Here is a 22,922-nt window from a genome sequence, read left to right on the forward strand (position 1 = left end):
TAACAACAAAGTCAAATTTGATTAAAATAGCATAATTTTGAATTTTCTGTTAATTTGATGAAAATACTGTAAGGTCAAAGTGCTTATTACTAATACCAATAATTAAGTGTATACATCGTTCAATTTGAAAGTTTAGGGGATATTGCAACTACACCCTAGTTAAGAAAGAAATTACAAATTACAATTAGTCTGAACAGATATCTAACGTGTATAGTGATATAGTTCGCACGTTCAAAATCTTAGTGAATTTTCTAGTGTCACAAGTAGATTAAACATTAGCCAAAAAATAGTTTGACTTCCTATAACACTGTTTCATGCCATCATGTGGTCCTCCTATGTACAAGATTCTCTCTATTCCAATTGAAATGGATGATTAAGATTTTTTTTTTTTTTTTTTTCTTTCTTAGATCTGATTGACAATGTACAAAGTGCTCTGAGAAGCATGCTGCATGCAATTGATGCAGGAGATACCCCCTTCCCCGGCAGCCCACCTATATCTAAAAAAAAATGTTTTCCCTCATTTTTAAAAAATGTTTTACAAAATGTTTTACTATAGTATGTCTTTAGAACATACATTAATAAACTAATTTAAGAATTTTTTTTAATAAAAAAATGAAAAAAGTTACTAATTTTTTTTTACGAGTTTACTCTAAAAATTAGTCACAATTGATAGCAAATGGCTTCTCTTTAATAATTCAGTAAGATTGGTTCAATATCAATCAGATAAAAATTAGAGGCTTCATATCAAATTACACAGAAATGCGCTCACTGCTATTATTACAGAGGATTCCAACCAAATTACTATACTTAAAACACCGTTGACAACTTTTCCATAATTACAGAAATACCCCCATGCTATTGATTGCATGATTAGCGGTAACTTAGATTGCGGTTGGCTGCTTCCTTTAAGACAACACATACGTCAAGATTCTTCATTCATGGGTGCAAATTGTCAAAAAAGTGATTTAGGCAAACGCCCAAAATATTACTATTTCCTTGCAAACAAAGCTATCATAATTAAGTCTAAAAAGAAAAAGAAAATTTAACATCATCATCACCCCCACCAAACTTCTCAACACAAATCTAAAGCTCACTCTATTAACAACAGACAAAAGCAACTCAAGATTAATCATCAGTCAAACTCGAAAACCAATTCCAAATTACCATGTCATACTAGTATATCTACCACTCTCCAGCTTAATTCAGTTCATTTGTATCATAGATCCATAAGTATATGGTATTACTATGTTAGGCGTGATATATCAATTAGACCGGATCGATTAGCTCTGATCGCTGCTAGCCCAACAACCTCAATCTGGGAACGGTATGGCTTCTAGGGACAATATATATATATATATATATCTTCGTCAAGTAAAATAACAATGCTGGACAAAATGAGTGTCAACCTACATGCCATAGTCTTCTGAATGCTGATAAAGACCATAGTTCCCTGGCACTTCCATCTTTCCAGTGAGATGGTCATTTCCTGAAAAAGTTTATCAGGGAGGTAATAAGCACACATATATGTCCAAATGTGTGTTAGTGTGTGTGTAACAAGATACTTTGTGCTTATACATGAATATAACATGATGCTTTTCTATTCCTAGCTAGGATACACTTGATAGGAATAGAGGAAGCCTATATATAACAAAAATCAAGTAGAGAAAGAAAAGAGCAGCATCTCAGTGAGTATGGCTAATTAGGTTTAAGAATTAAGTGCTATAATGACAAGATAGAGGCCCAAAAGAGTGTTGGTTAAGATTATGAGAAACACGTGATAACCAATGAGTTTAGCAAAAATATAGACCTTTTAATTAGAAAGTCCATCCCTGATTTTCTATAAGCATTATTATGTTCAGTAGTGGTGGATACTAATCAAAATATATCAATAAACATGAACAGTAACTGAATAATTAACAAAATAAATCTACAGACAAGCAAAACATTAACTGTTACTGAATAATTAACAGAATAGTTTTACCATTTATAGAAATGAAGTATAGTGGAAATCACATGAAATAGAGGAAAACTAGTGAATTTGTTATTCACACTTTCTTGATTTTTAAAAGTACTATATCTACTAAATTACTTGATAAAAAAAACATTATCTGATATATCAGACCTCTTAAGTATTTCTACTATAACAGGAAAATGTGTCATATTCCAGGTAAGATGGTGAGCTAATGGAAAGAACTAGGTAGTTAAAGAACATACATACTTGGATTTGATAGCAAACCGTCGTAAAAAGAAATTTGGCCTAAACTTCTAGCAGGTTTTAAACCATCATCTGAAGGAAACATAGCCTCAGCTTTACTGCTCTGTGGGTCTAAGAAATGCAGATCAGAGCTTATCTCAGGATTCTGGAAGCACAAATCTTCAGCCCTAGGATCTGAGTTCTGTTGGGAGTGAAATTCCTCTGGTTTTGTCTTCTTATCCTTGGGGGAATCAACTTCTGTCTCTACTTCTGATTCACCATTGTTTGGTGCTGAATTTTGTTGCTTCCTTTTTGATCTAGCACGCCTATTCTGGAACCAGTTATAGACATTTGTTTCTGAAATTTGGCCATGCTGACCCAGTTCAGAGGTTATCTCTTTGATCTTCTGTTTGCTTGGAGTTCCATTCCCTTGATCAAATATACGCTCCAGAATTTGAAGTTGCACAGGTGTTGGAGTCCACCGCTGTCTAGAAGTGATTTTGTGGCCAGCAGATGTCATTAAGGGGTCACAATATAAATTGCCCAGCCTCACTCCTGAGTAAGCAAGAGTGGAAGTCTTGTTTGAGAAAATATGGAATATTTAACTCCCATATTGAAAAATAAAGTGTAGGTAAATGGAATTAAACCAGAGCAATAAGAAGGTTTCACATCCACCACTGGATGCCACTACTATGCATATGTATCTAAGGCAGCTGATCCATGGTTTACATCTTGATAAGTTGAAAATGATCGGCTGCCTTTCAAATCAGCTAAGTTTTTAGAGGGAGGGGACAGAGAACTTGACAAAATCAACTACAATTGAAATAAACTTAAGAAAAACATACCACATAACTGCTGCATGGATTCAAACCTCCTATAAATGAAATACAAAAATCCTCCTTTCAGTGAAAAGACTGGACATTCATGGCATGCTTACTCACAAATGTTTGATGCTTAAAAGAATAAAATGGTACATTAGATCAAGCATAGTTATTAGACACCGAAAACAGAACAACATTTTGTGTGCGTCTAGTAAGTTAAAGCAGGAAAAACAAACAAGTTAAGAAATAACAGTAGATATTAAGGAAAAGGCCCAAATTTAATGAAAATGCTTGGAATAACATTTTGAAAGCTACAGTCTTTTACACATCAAGTGCTAATTTTTTCATCCACCAAAAGATCGTATCTAGCATCCAAATCCCACAGACCACATAGATTGGGGAGGCAGGGACTATCGTGAATGTTTCTCCTCCATTCATTTCACATTGCTAATGACTTCTGTTAGAATCATTTCCACTTTCAAATGGGAAGAAGGCAGAAAATGGAATAGACTGGTGATAAAATGATCAACCAATATGTGTAAATTGCTAGAGCGAGCTTGTAAAACAAGAAACAAAGAAATTCAAATTGAGTTCTCTTAATTTAGAGCTGCGTATAAAACTTAATAGCTCTTTAGGATCAAGCAATAAAATCAGGAAGCTCATACCTAGAGCTCCAGTGGTCCAAGCACAATATTGAGATTATTGAAGCTTGGTTTGACTCCCCCTTGATGAAATTGATAACAAATTCAAAAAAATTGACATATCTGGAACTAAATTAACTTATCCTAAGAGAGAAAATATGGGAAATTCGGAAGTAATCCACACAATCCCTTTCAGCCCTACTCTATTGTACCAAAAGCATGTATCAGAACAAACTCAAAAATCATTCATTGAAATACAGAGCACTAAGGCCTCAAATTTTCCCCCCTTATGCCCATAAAAGATTTTCTAGACATAGATCAATGGTTAGAGCAAAGATGTATGAGATGAAACCTCATCATAACAAAGACACAGAAAAGAAACACAAGGAATGATAATTGAGGAAGGAGAAACCACAAGCCACATTCTTAAAAAAAGAAAAGGGAAAGAAAACCCATAATTTGTTTAGGGGGACAAACCCTATACAAATATTGGACATTTGTAAATATCAGAGACTACAAAAATAAACCCCAAACCATACCATAAAGAAAATGACAAAATGACAGAAGTATCAGAAGAAAGATCAAAAACCAGCCCATCATAGAAAACCCATAAACGAACAAAAACTAAATCAAAAGGTATAGCTTTAATTCCCCATAAAAGCACTAACATTTAACACCCATGTGAGACCACTATCAAGAAAACCATTTGCGTTTATCTAATAATAAAACAAATGTTGTATTGAACTAGAAGTTAATTAAAAAGTAAAAAATAGAATGACCGAAAAGAATACATGTGACTACCATGTTGAAAATCCATAAACGACCCCAAAATTTAGGGACCAAGATGAAACATCACGAAGCAAACATAACAGAAGTAAAGCTAGAGAGAGAGAGACCTGCAAGATCTTGTTGGGCAGTGAGATTCTTGTGCATCTCAACGAGTTGTTCACAAATGGAAGCGTAAAGAGCAATCTGTTTACGAAGAGTTTCCAATTGTTCATCGGTCATGACCTTGACATACAACATCCCACCATTTCCATTCCCATTAACTTCAATATTATTACCAACATTCCCATTCTGTTGCTCCTCTCTCTCTTGCTGCTGCTGTTGGTGTTGTTGGTGTTGGTGATGGTGGTGATGATGAGGATGAGGATGTCCTTGCTTCTCCCACTCCATCATGTTGAACTCAGTCATAAAAGAAAAGAAAAACTATTTTTTTCTCTCTTTTCTTTGTGTCTGTGTGGGTGTGTTTCAAGGTTTCAGCTTTCAATATATGTACGTCTTTCTTTGAAAAAGAAGAGAAGGAAGAGTTCAGTGGTCTTTGAGAGTAGAGAAGGATAACGAGAAAGTGAAGAAAGAGACAAATGGGGCATAGACCAAAAGAGAAGGCGTGGAAGAAAAGTGCGTTTGAGTAGTTGGGTGGCGCAGTGTCGTTTTGCAGGCGTATTTTAGCATTACCCTGAGGTCGTGCGCGTTTTTTTTTCTGTTTTGTTGCAACTTGCAATGCAAACTAATGTTGAGCTTTGAGTAAGAGTTTATTCCTAATTTACCGTGTACCTACCGACACGACACATGTTTCAAAAAATTCGGACTTTTCTCTTATCGGTACAAATTTGATTTTGCAGCAGAATGTTTGGTTTTAATAAGACTTCTCACCAACGACCAATTTTAGTAATTCTTAGTTACTCTTGAGTATAAAGAATGATACTTTTTTTGTTTTTTTTTTTATATATTTATAGTGGAGTTTGTTCATAAATTTATGATAAAATTTATTATAAATGTGACAGAAGAAAACACTATTTTACTATAATTCAAAACTATCTAAGAATTTTTTCTTAACAACAGCACTACTTTTATGTTTTATTAATAATAATAATAATAATAATAATAATACAAGAGCATGGTTAAGACTTGGAGAAATACCACATCGAAAATTTATTTTGTTGAATTGATTTTGAAATAACATGCTTTGACATAAATCTTTATTATTGTTACTATTTTTCCAGAAAATCTATAATTATAAGTAACTTTTTATAATTTTTTTAATAATTATTGAAATGACATATTATAATGGTGCTAATAATAATGATGTATAGTTAGTCAATGTGAAAGTGAATTGATGTTACTTTAATGACAATTTACCATATTATTAGTTGTAAAAATATTGTAATATTTGTTGTGTGTGCAACTATAAAAAAATCATAGTAACCGTTATGAGACTAATTTATTGATTTAACAAATACTATTTTCCTTTTTAAAAAAATTATCTTTATTCTTGTTTTTTTAATTCGATAGTTATAATAAGAGACTTGAGATTTGAATCTTAGATGTCTCTTTTTAAAATACTAAAAGGTGCCAACTAGTTGAATTACAAAAGCTCTTAGTCATAACATCTTTATTCTAATAAGTAATAATAAAATAATAAACATCCATTTATTGTTGTATCTCTAACTCTATAATTACAAAGAGTGTGTACATTTGGAAAAGAGATTTAATTATACATTTGGAAAATGACAGAGATTGGCTACAAGCTTAGTTGTAGCATAAAGTTATAACTTCCATTGAAATAATTAACATGGCTACATATTTTGAAAATCTAACAATTAGATTACATGTTCTTTATACTCTTAACACACCGGTCAAATTTTGTACTAATCGGATGTTATTTACAATATGATCCATAAACTAATTTTTATACATAATTTTAAATTACAAAAACTTGCAATTTAAACAATTGATTAATAACATAGCTACTGATCTTTAATCTTCTATAAATTTTGAAAGCGTAGAAGATATAAGAAGAAAATGTAATCCAATGGTGGATTTATCAAAATTCACATCCAATAAAAATATATTGAATGAAGTTGTAACCTTAGGTTATAACTAAGTTTGTAACCAAACTTTGTCATTTGGAAAATATGCTGAATAATACTCCTAAATTTAATGAATTATATATGGCAATGGAAATTAGTGCTTTAAATGAGTTTGTGTACAACACATTTTTTTTTTCTTTTCAAAATTATAAGGGTGGGGGGAATATGTAAAACATACACATTATTTCAATTTTTTTTTTATTTTTTATTACTAATGCATGTAGATGGGAGGATTTTGGAAAAATTAGGGGAACCCCCCAGCCTCCAATGACCAAAAAAGCCTTAGGCACATATGTGTTATATCCTAAAAGGAGTAGTTAATTTTCATTTAGGACTTATTGTAATAGTTTATATAGCCTAGATCTACCAAGTAAACATTCGACATAAGACTTAGTACACATCTAGCAACACAAACTATTGGGGATATTACACAAAGTAATAATGGAAGAACATGGTTAACACAAAAGACAAATAGAAAATAGATAACTTGAAAGCACTATATCGTTTTCCTTAGACAATATTTGCCCCCCACACTATTATTGCTAAAGGGTTATCACAAATTTGTCTTCATGATACAACCAAAATGTTAGGTTCTACAGATAGCAATTCTGGAGAATGACCACAGGGTTTCTTGTGTTCCTCTCTAACTTACTATTTTCAAGTGAACATAAGCCTCTATTTATACCTATATGGTTATATTTCATCAAAAAGCATATATGGAGAGTTAAAATGTTTCATAAAACCGTTAACAAGGCTTGAAACATCTTCAACCTTTCTGAACAGTCACTAGAAAATTTTGCAGAAAATCTTGTTTCACGATTTTCGATCAGTCGAAAATTACTTTCGATCGATCGAGTGCTCTTTTTGATCGGTTGAATATGAATCGAACAGCAATTGAGATATCTAGAGACTCTAGAATTATTTGCTTACCATTTTCGATCGATTAAGCCAAAGTTTCAACCGATTGAAAATACTAATTTTCGAATTTTCACTTAGAAAATTCTAGAACTTGAATTTTCACTTTATAAAACCATATTTTCTAAACTCAAATATCATTATTACAACCTATCCTTGCATATACCTTTATATACAACACAAACTATTCTAATCTATTTCATTTGGGATATTGCGTTTAGTGACACAATTTTTTTTCAACTTTATTTTTATTTACAATCATTCACATGATGTATATAATTTGTATGTAACAAAAAGAGTATTACTAACAAGCCAATGTAAAAGTGACATTGTTCTAGCAAGAACTTTATAGTGATGGTGCCGTAAGGTGTGAGATGCTTCGCACTGATGGTGGTGCTTTGATTTGGCTCTCTCTGTTGACGTTGTACATGCTCTTTCCCTCAATGTTATCACTGCAGGCTCGTAGACTGAAAATTTGTGGGTTGATTCTTTGGTTTGGATTAACTTATGAATTCATTTTTGTTTGGTTTTAGGTTGTGGTGTTGCTTGAGATGATTTTTACTACCTGAGATGATTTTTGAAATGAGGAGAAAGTAATATTTAAATGCAATATAGAGTCTTGCAAAATACAAAAAACCACTTCATTTTACACATTGTGACCCAAAAAACACCCACATCATTGGGTGTAAAATTGTGCATAAATGCACAAATATTACAGTAATCATGCATATATGCATAGTTATTGTAACTCTTACATTTAATATTTTTGTATTTTTTGATAGTGTTAGGTCTATGAAAAAAAGGGGCAGTAAGTAAGAAAATAAAAAAAATAAAAAAAATTTTAAAAAAATAAATATTTTATTAAATAAATATATAAAATAAATAAATTGATACGGCTGCTTTGTAAAAATAAATGTAGAAAATAGTAAAAATATTTTGTTTTTTGGAGCACAAAACGAAAAATTTGCAATGACCGATGCGGTGCTCGTAAGATTGAAGCGGTGATATGTAAAACAATACATTACTTAAAGTAATGAAAGTATCTTCTCAAAAAAAAAAAAAAAAAAAAAAAAAAAAAAAAGGTAGAGATTTTGAGATCAATTAGAGTGAAAATACATTGAGCCTGCCGCCGATGCTATAATAATCAGTTAATCACATCAAATCATATCACTATTCACTAAACGGTGGAAAATCGTTTTATTCCCATGGTACGACTCTCCCATAATAAACACGGTTTGTCGGTTTTACTGAACTTCTGTTACGTGGGTCAAGCAGCTGTTTCGGATGGAATGTATGTCATTTGTTATCTCATCCAGTGTTCAATTATCATAATATTTTTATAAGCACTAATAACATATGATGTATGTTAACATGGCTAGTTTAGTTTTATGAATCTATCCTTAATTTTAACCAAAAAAAGAAAATTGTCAACATGGCCAGTGCGAGCCTGCCAGGCCCTGGATCGTCTTGTCTTTGACACCGAGTGGGTCATGGGTGGCTTAAAATAAGTGCAAGTGCCAGTGCCAATGCCTGACTTGTGAGAATGACTTGTGTCATCAAAACATAATATACGAAATATATCAAGGTGGTCCAGGTGGATCTCGTATTTGTAGAGCGTGTGTGAGATCGACTCTCATAGAGGAGGAGATGAGATTCATGCATCCAAAATATGATATATTATTTAAAAAGTTACTTTAATATCAAATAATATCATATAAATAGTATTAAAATTTAGTAAGTAAAAATATATCAATAAAAAATAATTATTTTATTAATAAATAAAAAATACATATTAATAAAAAATTATTTTTATACACATATTTTATTTATTAAATTTTAATACCGATAATATAATACAGATTAATATCGAATTATTTTCAGTTTTGGGGCACCGTTTTACCGCTGCTTCCCACTTTATTTCTGACACACACTCGGCTTTCTGTCTGAAATCCGGATTCACATCAGGTGCAATACCTAGGGTATTGCACCTGGTGCAATAGCTTATCAAAGGCAGAGATTGAAAGTTGAAAAAACAACTTTCAATCTCAGCCATTAAATAAAATATATTAAAAAAGAGTAAAAAAATTAAATTAAAAAGTGAAAAAAGTTAAAAAAATTGTGAAGAAAATTGAGGTATTGCACCAGGTGCAATACCCTAGGTATTGGGTATTGCACCTGATGCTGATCCAATCCTGAAGGAAATCAACTGTCTTCAGAGAGATGTCAGAAGCATTTTTTCAGTTATGCACTTGTACAATGTACCACTCGTCAACAATTTCTTGGATGATTCATATATATGCTGCTGTCATCTACTAATTGGAAAATAGCTGTTACTCTTTTTCACAGGTGATCCACACCAGAAAATAGAGGTCACAACTGACTATTGAGAATTGACTACCAATTTTATTTTATTTTTCCCGTTTTAGGGGATTTATTTTTAACAAAAACAATAATTTCCAAGATTACACGGTAGCAATCATATGGTTGTTGTCATCGGCAATTTGGCATCCCAAAAATTTAATAAATACTTTCTTATATTATAATATTTTAGAGATAATAAAATTTAAAATTTAGGTCAAATTTATTTATGGATTTTATTAATGTGTGCCTTAAGGGCACATATTAGTTTCTATTTTTGGAAAAAAAATTTTGAGAATTGAAAAAGTAATGACAGCTTTTTTAATTCTCGAGAAAATATTTTTAAAAATAGAAAGTTAAATGTGTTAATATGTGTCTTAAGGGCACACATTAACCAGATCCTTTATTTATTACTTATATCATTGTTATTAGTACAAATCATAATATTAACATATTATCTCAACAATTGTCAAAAAATGTACTTGTTGCAAGTTTGCATAATCATAAATCTCTTTAATTTATTTGATGATAATTTTCTTTAAATTAATTATGTTATTGTAGGGTCTATTTATTTTAACATAAAAATAAAACTTTATTTATAATTTTGCAAACCTCTTTTTTTTTTTTTTTCCTTTCTAGATATAACTCTATTAGTCTATTTTATCCAACTTTTTATATATAAAATAATATTAAAAAGCATAGTTATTGAAATTAGTATTTAGATATTAAAACATTACTAACACTAGCTTATCCCAACACACCTATATACAGGAACCTCGTGAGAACTTATGCAACTTTACTATACTACACAAGACATGTATTCAGCCATTACTGATATAATCTAATAAAAGTGCCTTAGCAAAAAAATAATAACAATAACAAAATAATAAAAGTGCATTCTTTTCGTCTATTTCATTTTTTCTAATTTAATGAAGAAGATTCAAGGCATGCAAATGCTAAATACATTAACATGTAATAGTATGTCTTCATCTTAACATGCATGTGATCTTCGATTACATTGTGTATCAATTATCATGATACTATATACAATTAGACCATTGATTAAACCGCCGTTAAATGTATTTGGAACATAATCCACAACTTTAGTGATTCCGCCCCTGAAAATTTGCGACTAATCTATGTGGTGTTTGACCTAATCATGTTACAGACTTGTTGTGAAATCTGATTAGATTAATTAATGTGAGAAAAAAACATTTAAAAAGTTCATACAAGCGCTAAGCTTTTGACACGTGTAAAAGCTTTATAGAATCCAATTAGGTTACATTTACAAGATTTGGCTTATTCATTTCGATTTCTTTAAAAGTGACATATAATTAGGAGCAAGACCCGACATAGCATGTGCACCTCCACCTTCAGCACCGGGTCAAAAATTGAGGGCGCCACACGACAGATTTGATGTCACATTTGATCCAAAGGCTTATATTCCATCCATAGTTTTCTAATGTGGCTCCTATAGTCTATAAGTCCCACTTTTATAATTAGTATATATAATAATTTGGCGTTATGTAAAGCCAAGAATACAACGGCCACATTCATATTTTACAGCTTTGTTTGACAAATGTACATGATTGGAATAGTGAAATGGATTTCGACGAGCACGGAGTTCGAATGTCCAACGACTCGTTAGTATTGGGGATTTGTTTAAAAGTAAAGGACCTACTCACTAGACTAAAGACCATTAAGAGATTTGCAAAATAATTAAACTTCAACGAAATTTTTCAAGGTAACGAGATCATAGAATGCATACCTTTTACGTGATTTGAGGGGCACTTTTTAGGGTTTTCTCGATTGGGTATTTGTGCTTGAGGTCTATACAAGGCGTGATGATGAGTTTGCAAATGGGTTATTAGTTCGATATCAAAATAATTGTTAAATTATCGATTGTCCCAAAAGTTTAATCTATTGAAATATAATAAATTTAATCATTTAATCACATAATTCTAACAATAACCCTAGTTTGGAGCATTGGAAAGCTGCAGAGAATGTTATGAGGTACTTGTAATGAACCAAGGATTACATCCTCAACTTGTAGACACACTAATTAGTAGGAGGTAATTGATTATTTGGACTCCAATTTCGCTAGGTGGGAGGCACAAGAAATCCTACTTCATGATATATTTTCTTTCTTGTTAAAGGTGTTATATCTTGGAGAAATATTAAGAAAAGCAATGGTTGCTGCATGTATCTTGGCAGCAAAATTTGTCACATGCTAGGAAGTTACAACACATGCATTACGGCGTAATTGGTAACAATTCGGTTAAAATATTTTTCTCTTGAAATAAATGTGGAAGTCAAAGTAAACATATTGACGTATTTCATTAAAGATAAAACTTAGTACAATTGTACAACACGTTAAATTCAAACATTTGTTTTTACTAATTAATAGAGCATAAATAAAATTATAATTTTCAATGAGAATTAAATATGATAAAGACGTGTCTGAATTTGATTGAAAAATCTAATATACCACACCGAAAAAACCTTCACCAAATATTGTCCTTTTGTTAATACCTCCAAGTCCAAGGATGGAATTACCACCTAAAGAATAATATAATACGCATTCTCTCACGTAACTTGAATCCCATGTGCGGGACTCATAAGTCAAACTCATCCTTATGTGAGAACATGATACATCACATTTTAATGCGTTGAACAATCTTAATTCTTACCTCCAAACTAACCTTAAGCTAAGCTTTAGGCCCATATATTGTTGGTTGATTGGTTCTCTGTTTATTGATAAATGATAATCCCTGCCTTGTCTTGTTGACCATACAGACAATAAGTACTCATATTCAGCAACGAATGGTATATCTCTATTTTGCTAGAATAAATTCCATTATAAAATAAGGAAATAGACCCAAATACAAAAAGAAACGATGGAGCAAGTACCACCATGGGTCGTTGGTTAGAGGTGGGACCCATCTACCCGCTTTAAACAATTATTTATGTGAGAAAATCTATAAATATAAAAAAATTAGACAAAATATTTTATATTTATATGCATTTTTAATGGTCAGTAAAAAGTGATATTAATAATGAATCTACATAAAAATTTATCAACTTAATTATTGTCGTTTGATTGTTTTCTTAAAAGAAAAAAAATATCAATTACTGTAAAAAATATTGTGAAATTTGTGTATATGCAGTGAACATTATTTCCGTTGGTACAGAAGGTTGTGCTCAAATTGATCACATATCCTTGGACTTGATAGGCTCAATCTGGCTTGAGAATTTTCTGGGTAGGAAGGAGGTCATGAATGATGAATCATGATAATCTCTCTTTGTCTCTCTCTCTAACTTTGAACAGGACAAAATTGGTGCACCTAACAAAACCGCAAAGTATTTATGTCCATATATATATTCGGAGAAAAATATAGAATGGCATTATTGGTTGATCATAGTCTAAATGTTTCTAAGGTCTACACCAAGATTCTTAAGTGGTCGGTCTATTTTTTAACGAATTCTCGTGGTTTCCACAAGATTTTCCATGATTAGTGGAAGATCTTCTAAGGTCTTGTTTTGAATATTCTGGTCTCAACACTTTCATTCCCAGATTTCACTGTCGGTCAAAAAATAACTTATACCATTCTATTCCTAGTCGTCAATATTTTATAGTTGGATAATGTGGTCAATTCCTCACAACGGACTTTTGGGTCATTTTGGCTTAACCTTTTTCTTTTTTTTTGGAAGATCATTTGGCTTAACTTGATGACTGGTGCAATCCCATCTAACAACTTGGCCTTTTCTTTCTTTTGTTCACACACACTTTTGGCAATAGAGTGCGTTTTGCCAAGCCCAATAAAGCCTCTCGTTTTCTTTTCTTTTTTCGGCAATTTCGGCAATGATAAAGGGGAAACGTGGGTAAAGGTGAAGCCCACTGCGAGACACATTTTGGACCAATTCATTTGTGGAAATTTCAAACCATAACTTACTGGTCCTATTTGGGACTTGGGAGTGGATCTTCTAGATGTACTCTTCCCAATCACTACGCTAAATGGTGATGAATGTTGTGGACCATCAAAACTCTAGGGCTACCCTTCCCTCCCCATCTACATCCCACATTTCCCACTAAAACCTTCTAATACGACCACGTTATCTTATGAGAAAGTATCTCATTCATACTCTATATGCATCCTTCATCTCACAGCTTATAAGTTCCACACGACTATGGAGTCCACACACTATAAGAAAGATGATGAATATATCTTATGCATGAGATAACTATTAGCTATTAGCCCAAAGGCCATCAGGAAAAGAGGAGCAACAACTGTGGAATAAGCTTAAGTTGCTCTTTTAAAAAAGATGAGCATAGATGAATTAACAACATGAAATGTGATTAAATATAGCTGCTGATACCAGCATCTCACTCAACCCAAGTTCTCAAGCAAGCAACTAGATTTCTGACAGTTGCACGTTAAACTATTAGGACATAGAATATTGACATTCTCTTATTAAACAATACTAGAAGAATTACATCCAACAAATCCCCAAATAAATAATAAATCAAAATTTCTTCTTTTTTTTTTTGGTTTTTTTTTTTTTTTTTTTTTTGGGGGGGGGGGGGGGGGGTAGATAACCTAATAATACACGCATGACTAGTACATTATGTCTAGCCCTGACTCAATCAAATTCCTAAATCATGAACACAGACAAAGAACATATATACATGGACATGCAATCTTCCATTTTAACACCTAACTATATCAAGCAAACATGGTAACCTTAGTTTGAATATCTATGTAAGCATGTATATACTTCAATTCCAGATATACACCGCAGATCTCTTGAAAACCTCTGCCTGTCTACCAAGACATGACCTGCTGACCTGAGAATGGTCAAACCAAAGAAGTTTAATACTCACGTGATCATAGTTGTATGTCCTTTACAATTTCCTCAACCAAATCTCCAATTATCAGACATTCCACTTCCCTTGCCAAAACATTAACCTCATCATCCATCAATAAAGACCATGGGACTGATCCTAGATCCAGGGCAACCATACTATCAAGTGAGTAATGGGATTTGTCAGCTGAAGGGTGTAAATACACACGGATAATCTCCCACACATGATCCAATAACCTCCTTCCACGTAAAGGTGGCAGCATAGTGGAATTAATATTTTTTCTTTTGAATGTAGACGTGGTTGAAAGTGGTGCAAGAATCGTTGAAAGTGTTTCATTTAATAAATCAAGTAGCAACCTGTGATCTAACTTGGTATTGTGATCCTTTATCGTACTTCCATCCTCCCTGGCCAATTTTCTATATGATTCTTCCACTTCTTCAAAGATGAAGTTGCTAATAGGCTTAGCAAATGTGTCCCACCTGAATAAAGACCCATCAGATGATCCATCATACAAGCCAGAAGAAACAAGCAGATCTCTTATGTAAGCTTCTGTTGGGTCCTCTAGCTCAACCATTTCACACTCATCAGACTCCATTTCAGTTGTGTCTTCAGGCTCATGAGACTTGAGTTGATTTAGTTGCTTCCGCAGCTCTGTAAAATGAACAAATAGAGAACACCATTAGATATTCACATGGCTGGTTGTACCAGAAGAAAACATATCAGACACTTCTAGGTTAGCTGAGTGTCCGAACAAAAATTTGCAGAATTGTCTATCAATTTTTGTTGACAATTAAATTTTTACAATGGAAAGGAATGCATGGTTTATCAGATAGTCCAGGGGGTAGAGACTAATGCCCATAATCCATATATTTCTTAATAACACACACACACACACACATTACATAAAGACATGATCATTTATTATTCCATACATTAAATAGCTGATATATTCATGTTGAAAGACATCAGATAAGCACACTGATCTTCACAATTCTCATTTCTACTGCTCTTTTTTCATGTTCAGAAACAGAAGTGCAGACAGCCAAATTGGAAGGTCAAATAGAGAGTAAATCAGTGAACCATTAAACTCAGTCACAATTATATACCAAAAATCAACAAATTGCTTGATACAGTTTATTAATTATTACTGCAACACAGTCCACACACATTTTGTTGAGTTAAGAGTTTGGTGTTTCCAATCTTCTTGAGACCTAAACATTCAATGAGGCACATAAAGCACAAGTTCTCTACACTCTGCATTCATACATACACCACATTTAGAACATCAGTGCAGGGTTTTGTATGTCAAAGCTAGAAATCAGTTGTTTCCATACCACTCAGATTGGAGTTGATTTCTCTAAAAAGCAGTGGTACAACATTATCTTCTCTTGAAGTTAAATCTGGTGTTGACATTGGGCTGATATTATCAGCAGACCTCCAGAACTCTTCTTGACCACTGCTACATATTGATGCGGGACTAGGAGGAACCTCAGTGGAATTCTCCTAAGAACACATGATAGAAGATATTTCAATTTGAGAACAAGCAATATGAAAAACAATTGAGCCTACCCTATCCTTTTATTCATTGAAAAATAATAATAATACATAAAGAAACATACTATACTCTTACATGCCTCTCGCCATAGTTCATAATAACTGTTGGTCCGCTCATCATGTCTTTCATAAGATCGAGTTCACAGCTATGTGATTCCACCATTGATTCTATCTTCTTGCCAAACAATCTCCGTCTAAGAGCGAAACTGTATCTGAAATTGGAAACTTTCTCTTTAAAATTAAACCTTTCTTTCTTCTGCTTTTTAATATCCACTGACCCATTATCAGTGGCTTCATGCTTTCTCCGGATATGAGCACCAGTTAAAACGTGACGGTCTTCCAGAAGAAGCTTCCCAAATGACGTTCCTGATACAGGAGCTGACAAAGACCTAATGAGATTTCTAGGGGATAATTCACTTTGGAGTACTCCCCCATCATCTGACCCATGTCTGAAAGATCTGGTTTTCACTTCTGGTTCATCTTTCACAATTTCCCAGCGGCTCACTTCATTCCTTGCCTTCAATGAATCTCTAACTTGTTTTAGTTTGACCTTTTCATCATCAAATGCAGATGATGTAGAGCTGCCATTGACCACTATGGGAACGTCAAGATGTGATTCTCTCTTGAGAACATTTCTTAGTCTCTCTGACAAGAATTTCCTAGTATCTCTGCTAATGAAATCAGGGGAACCTGGTCCATTGAACTGAATTTCACTTTTATATGATCTTGTTGATTCTGAGCGGAGCAAATTTCTTCCGAGGTCCCTAGTCACACTTTCTCGGACTTGTCTTGCTATATGCTTAGCAATTCTTTTTGGATCTGATGGCTTTTCACTGAAAGGGGTCTCAATTCCACTTCCACGGCCTACAGAACTCCTCTTAAGATTTTTCCCTTGCAGTTCACATTTCAGCCGTTCCTTAACCTCCTCAAGAAAATCTTCTATACTACCCCTCTCCTCTACAATTCCCGAGGAACTTGTCCAAGACTCTTCTTGGTTACAAATCCTATCAGGACCAGGCTTCAAGATCACTATCTTTGTGGGAGCAGAAGAATTATCTAGTTTCTGACTAGAAATCATAAGGGTGGACTCATCAAAGTCTCTACTCATGGTCCTGCTTCTTAAAGGAAAAGATTCCCTTTGCTCAGATGGGAATAGTTCTGTTTTATCGCCACGTTGATGTAAACCGCCTCTCTCATGTGACCTTGCCTTTAATGTATGACTCTTAGGTTCTATGGGCTTATCATATGCTGTTCTCCCAGAAGTTGCATAATGTGCCATCTTTTCTTTGTTGAGGTCCTCTTGAGCAAGCAGCTGTCCAGGGATGTCATCAAGTTCAACAACCCTTGAACATTCCTTAAACCTTGCTGCTTGCCATGCTTCAAATTCTTTCTTAAATTTCTGTAGTTCCTCCTCTTGAGGATGTTCTCGACGCCTTGGTTTTCCTAATCTTTGCTCACTGCTCCATCTATCAGTACTTTTGTCTTTATTATGGTAAGATGAGTCAAGTTCCATCAGTGCGGAAGCATTTGAGTCAGATGAGATGTGACCAACTGAGCCCTTTCCATTCCTTTCCTTCTTTGAGAACTTTGTTCCCGCATTTTCATTCTTTTTATCAATTGGCTGAACTACAGAATTTGTATTTAATGGCAGCATGTCCATTCCCATAAGCCGGGCAACGATGCTTGGGGCATTTTGTCTGGTGCTTGATCGTTTAGATACTTCCTCATTTATCAATTTCTTCATCGAAGCCTCAATTGGATAACAATTCTTTTCAGACCAGTCTTCTTCCACTTGATAAGAGTACTGGTAATTAATAGCAGTACATTTAGCTAAACTGGTAGAACATAGCAAAGTCTTAAAAATAAATAAATAAATAATAAAAAAATGATTACAGGACTCCTGATTCCATAACACAAATCTATGAGGTTCAACTCTCATAGGAACACATCATTTATAAGACAAGAATTTTCACTAAAAATGAGATTAAAATAGCAGAAGATTTTGAAAAAGCTAACACAAAGTACCCCAAGTCGAAAACAGAACTCTTCTATTGCAATACTAAGGAAAGATTCATGCATATAACTCTTCCACAAGTAGTGGCTACCAAGTCCCTATGACTCAACAAGAACCATTAATACACACTTGTGAAACCCACATGGTCACTACCCAAGATTGTAGTCTCTACACAATACAACCACCTTGTCAAATTAAAGCTATAACAAGGCATGAGATGAAAGTTACCGGTATATCCCCTACAGCACAATAACTTTGAGAAGTTTCCAATTGCAACTCCAGACTATTCCGAGGAGCTTCAAGGCCTGCAAAGGAATCAAAATAACCGCGTCACTTTTCTATGCTGAGCCGAGTAAGGAAGTAAGATCAGAATGAAACAGTTTAAATTATTGTCTCAATAATTTTGGGAGGGACAATGTTGGCGTGATGCAAGGACTACATTTCCACTACCTCCAGCTAACACCACAAAAGACTCCAATATTTATTTAATATATAAATCAGGTGAATTTCCTTTTCATGCAAGATATTAATATCCCGAACTTTCCAATCTTAACTGTTTAGCCATGTTTATTGCATCGCAATACAATTACACCATTAGCAAGAAAATTATGGAGCTATTTTGACTAGATTTTTATCAAATTTGGAATGAAAACATAGTCAAAGTATAATTGCAGAACTCAATAAAAAAAAAAGGTTCAAGGCCCCTTAGATAATATGTCTCATTCTAAAGCCAAGGGTTCCTTCTAGCATAAACATTGTTCTGCTGATGCATAGACAGGGCAAAGATACATACCGCCTACATTTCTCTTCTGTTTATGAACTTTCTTGGCCATGTTACCCTGATTGAAGTCAAAAAACTGCAAGAAGCCTCCCATGCAGCTAGTGGCTACCAAAAGGCTGTCATCCCCTTAACGCTTAATAACTGCTTCTATATATGTATTACCCCCATTAGAACCAAAAGTAACTGTTTTGTATTCACCTCATACCCTGCAACAGCACAAAATACCCAGATATTTTTAGGATCACAGGCGGATATTCGGCCATGGAATTTGATATCAAAATTAAGTTCAAACTGCCTAAATTAAGTGTGTATAATTTAGTACATATGCGTGTGTGGATGGATTGGAGCCTAAATTACATGTGAATTTAAAATGACAAGGAATTTATTTCCTCAAATCCAAATCCAGAAAAAAACTGAGCATAAGTGCTCATACACCCCAATGAAAATAAAACTAAACTTTTTACCAGCTTCAACACTAAAAATGCCTTAGATTCAAAGTTTATATGATTCATCTTTTGTAAATGATAATACAGCAATGAAAGTTCTTTTTAATCCCAACATAAAGAGAACAATAAAAATCCAAAAAGTAACAAAAAAATCTATAAGCTGAATTCATACAAATTTTGAATCTTTGAAACTACAAAACATCAAGTCAACTAGGCCTACTACAAAAGATTGACTTGGTTGAGACACTTTCATTTTGTTCCAAAACCAAAACAATTCAAAGCATAGATTTTCACACATTATTTTCTTACCCCATTTGCTAAACTTTCTCAGCGTCACTGAAAAAGTGATAATTCGAAAACGTACCGTTGAGAGAACAAAGGGGTGGTGAGGGACCAAAGTAACAACGTAATTGTCGGGTTTCAGAGTGAAACGACCTCGGCGTCTTAGAGACCCAGAAATAGATTTGTGTGTAAAACTACAAAAAGTTCATAGAAATCAGAGAAGCCATGATTGACAGTTTGACACACACAGAGAGAGTCTTTGTTCAGTCTTCAGTGATAATGAAAAGTGGAAATTCAAAGCTTGGATTTGTACACTGTTTGGAGCCCCCCAAAGACAATGAAGAAAAAAATGTAATAGTAATTATAGTAAAATAATAATGTTACAGGAAAAGCAAACGCTTTTTGGTTAGTAGAAGCAAGAGTCCGTTGCTGCAAACTTTTCTACATCTTCCTTTATTGTGCTCTCGGTTTCTTTATTCTCCTTCTTATTCTTTCTTTAATTTTTTTTATAATATAAATAGAATTGCATTATAACTTGGAAGCAGTGCCATCAGCTCCATTATTTTTTACCATGATGCCAAAATATTAATGAATTTGTACTTATGACATTCTATTATCATTAATTTTTATGATCAAAGATACTTATAAGTTTTTACTTGCAATGTTTGTTCTATAATAATTATTCATTATCATTATATTAAGCCATGAGAAAGGCTTAGGTCCGGTGCTCTCTGTAAATTAAATCCAATAGGATATTATGTGGCAATTTTTGAATACATGATTGCATCCACTGGACCAGGTTAAACCCTTAAGCCACCACTAGTAAGTTTCTTTTTAATATAGACAAATTCTCAAACATTTGTTTTTGCTATGATAAGAAATAAACGAGATAATATTTTTTGAAACATGAACGGGTTAATAATAAGAAAGTTAAAAGTGTCCTAAATATTCTTCTTACTTATATTTTTTCCCCAATTCTAGCAGATTTCAACTTGTGTTATTTGTTTTATGTTTATTATCTTTTACTATCAAGGCACTAATTAATTTATTTTTAATATAAGTGGATTTAAAAAATAAAAATAAAAAACTAGGTACCATATTTGATGATGATATTTCTTACTGGAGCTAATTGAATTTGAAACAACTTTCAGATTTTTTTTTTTTTAATTTTTACTTTAAGAAGAAAGAATAACATAATATTCTCAAAATGTGAAGGGCTTCATAATCATGGGAAATTATTGTATACTCCCGAAGTATCATAAATGCGCAGTCCCTCCTCTAATACGAATGGTGAGTCTCACTAATTAAATTCATAGTGTGACCCATTATTTATGTAAGAGAAAAAACTATGCATTTATGGTACATCGGGGATACCTAATAATTTCCCCATAATCAAATAGTTTGTGTAGTAAACATTGAAGATTAGGAATCATTTAGGTGCGAAAAAAACAAAAAAAGCCCTAAAGTCTATAAGTTAGTCGGACCATAGAAAACTAAAAAGTAAGATTTTGACTGACCAGGGTAAAAATGATTCCGAGGATTAGAAAAACACGTAGGTCTGGTCAATGAAATTCCAAACAGATTTTTAATTGTAAGTAGTGGTTCGGCACATAAAAAGGGAATCGAGTATATTATGTCTGAACTTATTGGACAAATTATTACAAAATTTTGCAGCCAGAAATGCTCGATTGCTTTTACAATTTCACGTGTATGGACAGTGAATCATGCAAAAATATGCATTGCAATTTACATTTAGGATTCCTTTTAAAGCTATTTAAATCAATCATTATTTGATCTAGATTCAAATAATCATGTAATGTATCATCAAAAAAGGAAAAAAAAAAAAACTATAATGATTATTTCAATTTTCATATTGAAGAAAGCTTGAGAATCAAACAAGATGGGATCATTTAAAATTATTAATAGATAAAGAAAAATATTAAAGTTGCTACTAATTGTATTACTAATTAACGTGACAATAAATATTATTAATGCCACATAAACAACACATTATAAATAAAATTTTGAATTATTTTTTATTCTATTTTAAAAAATTATTCGTAGTGATTAAAGTATCACCCAAAAAATATATAAGAAAACAAACATAAAAGCTTTTCAACTTTAATAATCAGTAAATACTCTTTTCCTCTATTTTTTTTATACAAGAAATAAATTTTATTTTAATCTAATCTAAATATATATGTGTATAAAGTTTTCTTCTGAAAACTTAAATATTGGCCCTTGTTCTCCATACCCCATAAGTACTTATATTTGTAGAGTGACTATTGCACAAAACCAAGGATGCGTAGTGACTTACTGGTCATCTTTAAAAGATGTAAGTTTGTATATTTAAAATGTTATGTTCTCCATACCTCATAAGTACTTATATTTGTAGAGTGATTATTGCATCAAACCAAAATGCCTAGTGACTTACTGGTCATCTTTAAAAAATGTAAGTTTGTATATTAACTTTTGATAGATATTCTTTTTTTTTTTTTTATGGGAAACTTTTGATAAATATTCAAAGCCTCTAGAATGAATGGGATAAGTAACATTATGGTGACAATTAAAAGAATAAAAAATTTTAAAAAAAAAGGTGTCGCTTCTCATTATTTAAGAACGGATTTGATTTGTTGTAACACGTACCAAACAGCTCAGCGAAAATTGATTTTGCCCACGACAGCTCCATTTGGCGCCACCAATTTCTTTTCTTTTTTTATTCTTATTTTTCTCATTTATTTTGTTCCTTCCGCACCAATACGCCTTTCTCGTGTGGAGTACGCTCCCAACTGCATATTCAAGCACTTATTTATGATTTATTTTTTTAGTAAATAAGTCAGGTTCAAACTAAAATTTAGTTTTGATTATTAAATTAATCAAGCTTAAATATAATAATATATTAGTAAAAAACTTGTAAACATGATATTTGATTAATATTATATTTTTATATGTATATTTGTTAAAAATTATACGTATAATTTGAATTTAAAAATACATTTTTAGGCTCCAAAAAGCCTAACCAAATGGACACTCATTTCAAATCTAAATTTAGGCTTCACACAAAAAACAAAAAAGTTGTAGCTAAACTCACCTTTTAAGTTAATTAAATAACTTGTGAGTAAACTCAAACTTGTTCAATAAAAAAAAAAATTAAACTTAAGCATGCAATTTTATTTGAT

At 32.6% G+C, this 22,922-nt stretch overlaps 2 protein-coding genes across 5 annotated transcripts; both read right to left on the minus strand.

The window, feature by feature from the left end:
* Window positions 1-904: 904 nt before the first annotated feature.
* LOC112005537 (WUSCHEL-related homeobox 13) lies at window positions 905-5,052 on the minus strand. 2 transcript variants are annotated; one of them, XM_065768800.1, is made up of 3 exons: window positions 4,553-5,052; window positions 2,215-2,749; window positions 905-1,486 (listed from the first exon to the last, which is right to left on the minus strand). In XM_065768800.1, the coding sequence occupies exons 1-3, from the start codon at window positions 4,848-4,850 to the stop codon at window positions 1,480-1,482; spliced, it is 840 nt and encodes a 279-aa protein (XP_065624872.1). In that variant the 5' UTR covers window positions 4,851-5,052; the 3' UTR covers window positions 905-1,479. The 2 variants fall into 2 exon arrangements, with proteins under 2 accessions (XP_065624872.1, XP_023893569.1); XM_024037801.2 differs by having other exon boundaries at window positions 2,219-2,749; window positions 4,553-5,050.
* A 9,082-nt stretch (window positions 5,053-14,134) lies between these two features.
* Window positions 14,135-20,206, minus strand: LOC112005480 (uncharacterized). 3 transcript variants are annotated; one of them, XM_024037731.2, is made up of 6 exons: window positions 19,826-20,206; window positions 19,028-19,221; window positions 18,463-18,539; window positions 16,297-18,024; window positions 16,001-16,169; window positions 14,135-15,317 (listed from the first exon to the last, which is right to left on the minus strand). In XM_024037731.2, exons 2-6 carry the CDS (start codon window positions 19,107-19,109, stop codon window positions 14,689-14,691), a joined length of 2,685 nt encoding a protein of 894 aa, XP_023893499.1. In that variant the 5' UTR covers window positions 19,110-19,221; window positions 19,826-20,206; the 3' UTR covers window positions 14,135-14,688. The 3 variants fall into 3 exon arrangements, with proteins under 3 accessions (XP_023893499.1, XP_065624873.1, XP_023893500.1); XM_065768801.1 differs by having other exon boundaries at window positions 19,771-20,206; XM_024037732.2 differs by lacking the exons at window positions 19,028-19,221; window positions 19,826-20,206 and having other exon boundaries at window positions 16,297-18,055; window positions 18,463-18,538.
* Between the last annotated feature and the right edge of the window lie 2,716 nt (window positions 20,207-22,922).

Source organism: Quercus suber, unplaced genomic scaffold (genome assembly GCF_002906115.3).
Source record: "Quercus suber isolate HL8 unplaced genomic scaffold, Cork oak 2.0 scaffold_997, whole genome shotgun sequence".
NCBI classification, from domain to species: domain Eukaryota; kingdom Viridiplantae; phylum Streptophyta; class Magnoliopsida; order Fagales; family Fagaceae; genus Quercus; species Quercus suber.

Excerpts from the sequence above, each read along its gene's own strand:
- LOC112005480 (XM_024037731.2), bottom strand. The coding sequence starts at position 19,109 with ATGGGAGGCTTCTTGCAGTTTTTTGACTTCAATCAGGGTAACATGGCC. Across the intron at positions 18,540-19,027 it reads ACAGAAGAGAAATGTAGGCG|GCCTTGAAGCTCCTCGGAAT; the intron begins GTATGTATCTTT and ends ATTCCTTTGCAG. Across the intron at positions 18,025-18,462 it reads GTGCTGTAGGGGATATACCG|TACTCTTATCAAGTGGAAGA; the intron begins GTAACTTTCATC and ends ATTAATTACCAG.
- LOC112005537 (XM_024037801.2), bottom strand. The coding sequence starts at position 4,850 with ATGACTGAGTTCAACATGATGGAGTGGGAGAAGCAAGGACATCCTCAT. Across the intron at positions 2,750-4,552 it reads TGCCCAACAAGATCTTGCAG|GAGTGAGGCTGGGCAATTTA; the intron begins GTCTCTCTCTCT and ends TTGCTTACTCAG. Across the intron at positions 1,487-2,218 it reads CGGTTTGCTATCAAATCCAA|GAAATGACCATCTCACTGGA; the intron begins GTATGTATGTTC and ends AAACTTTTTCAG.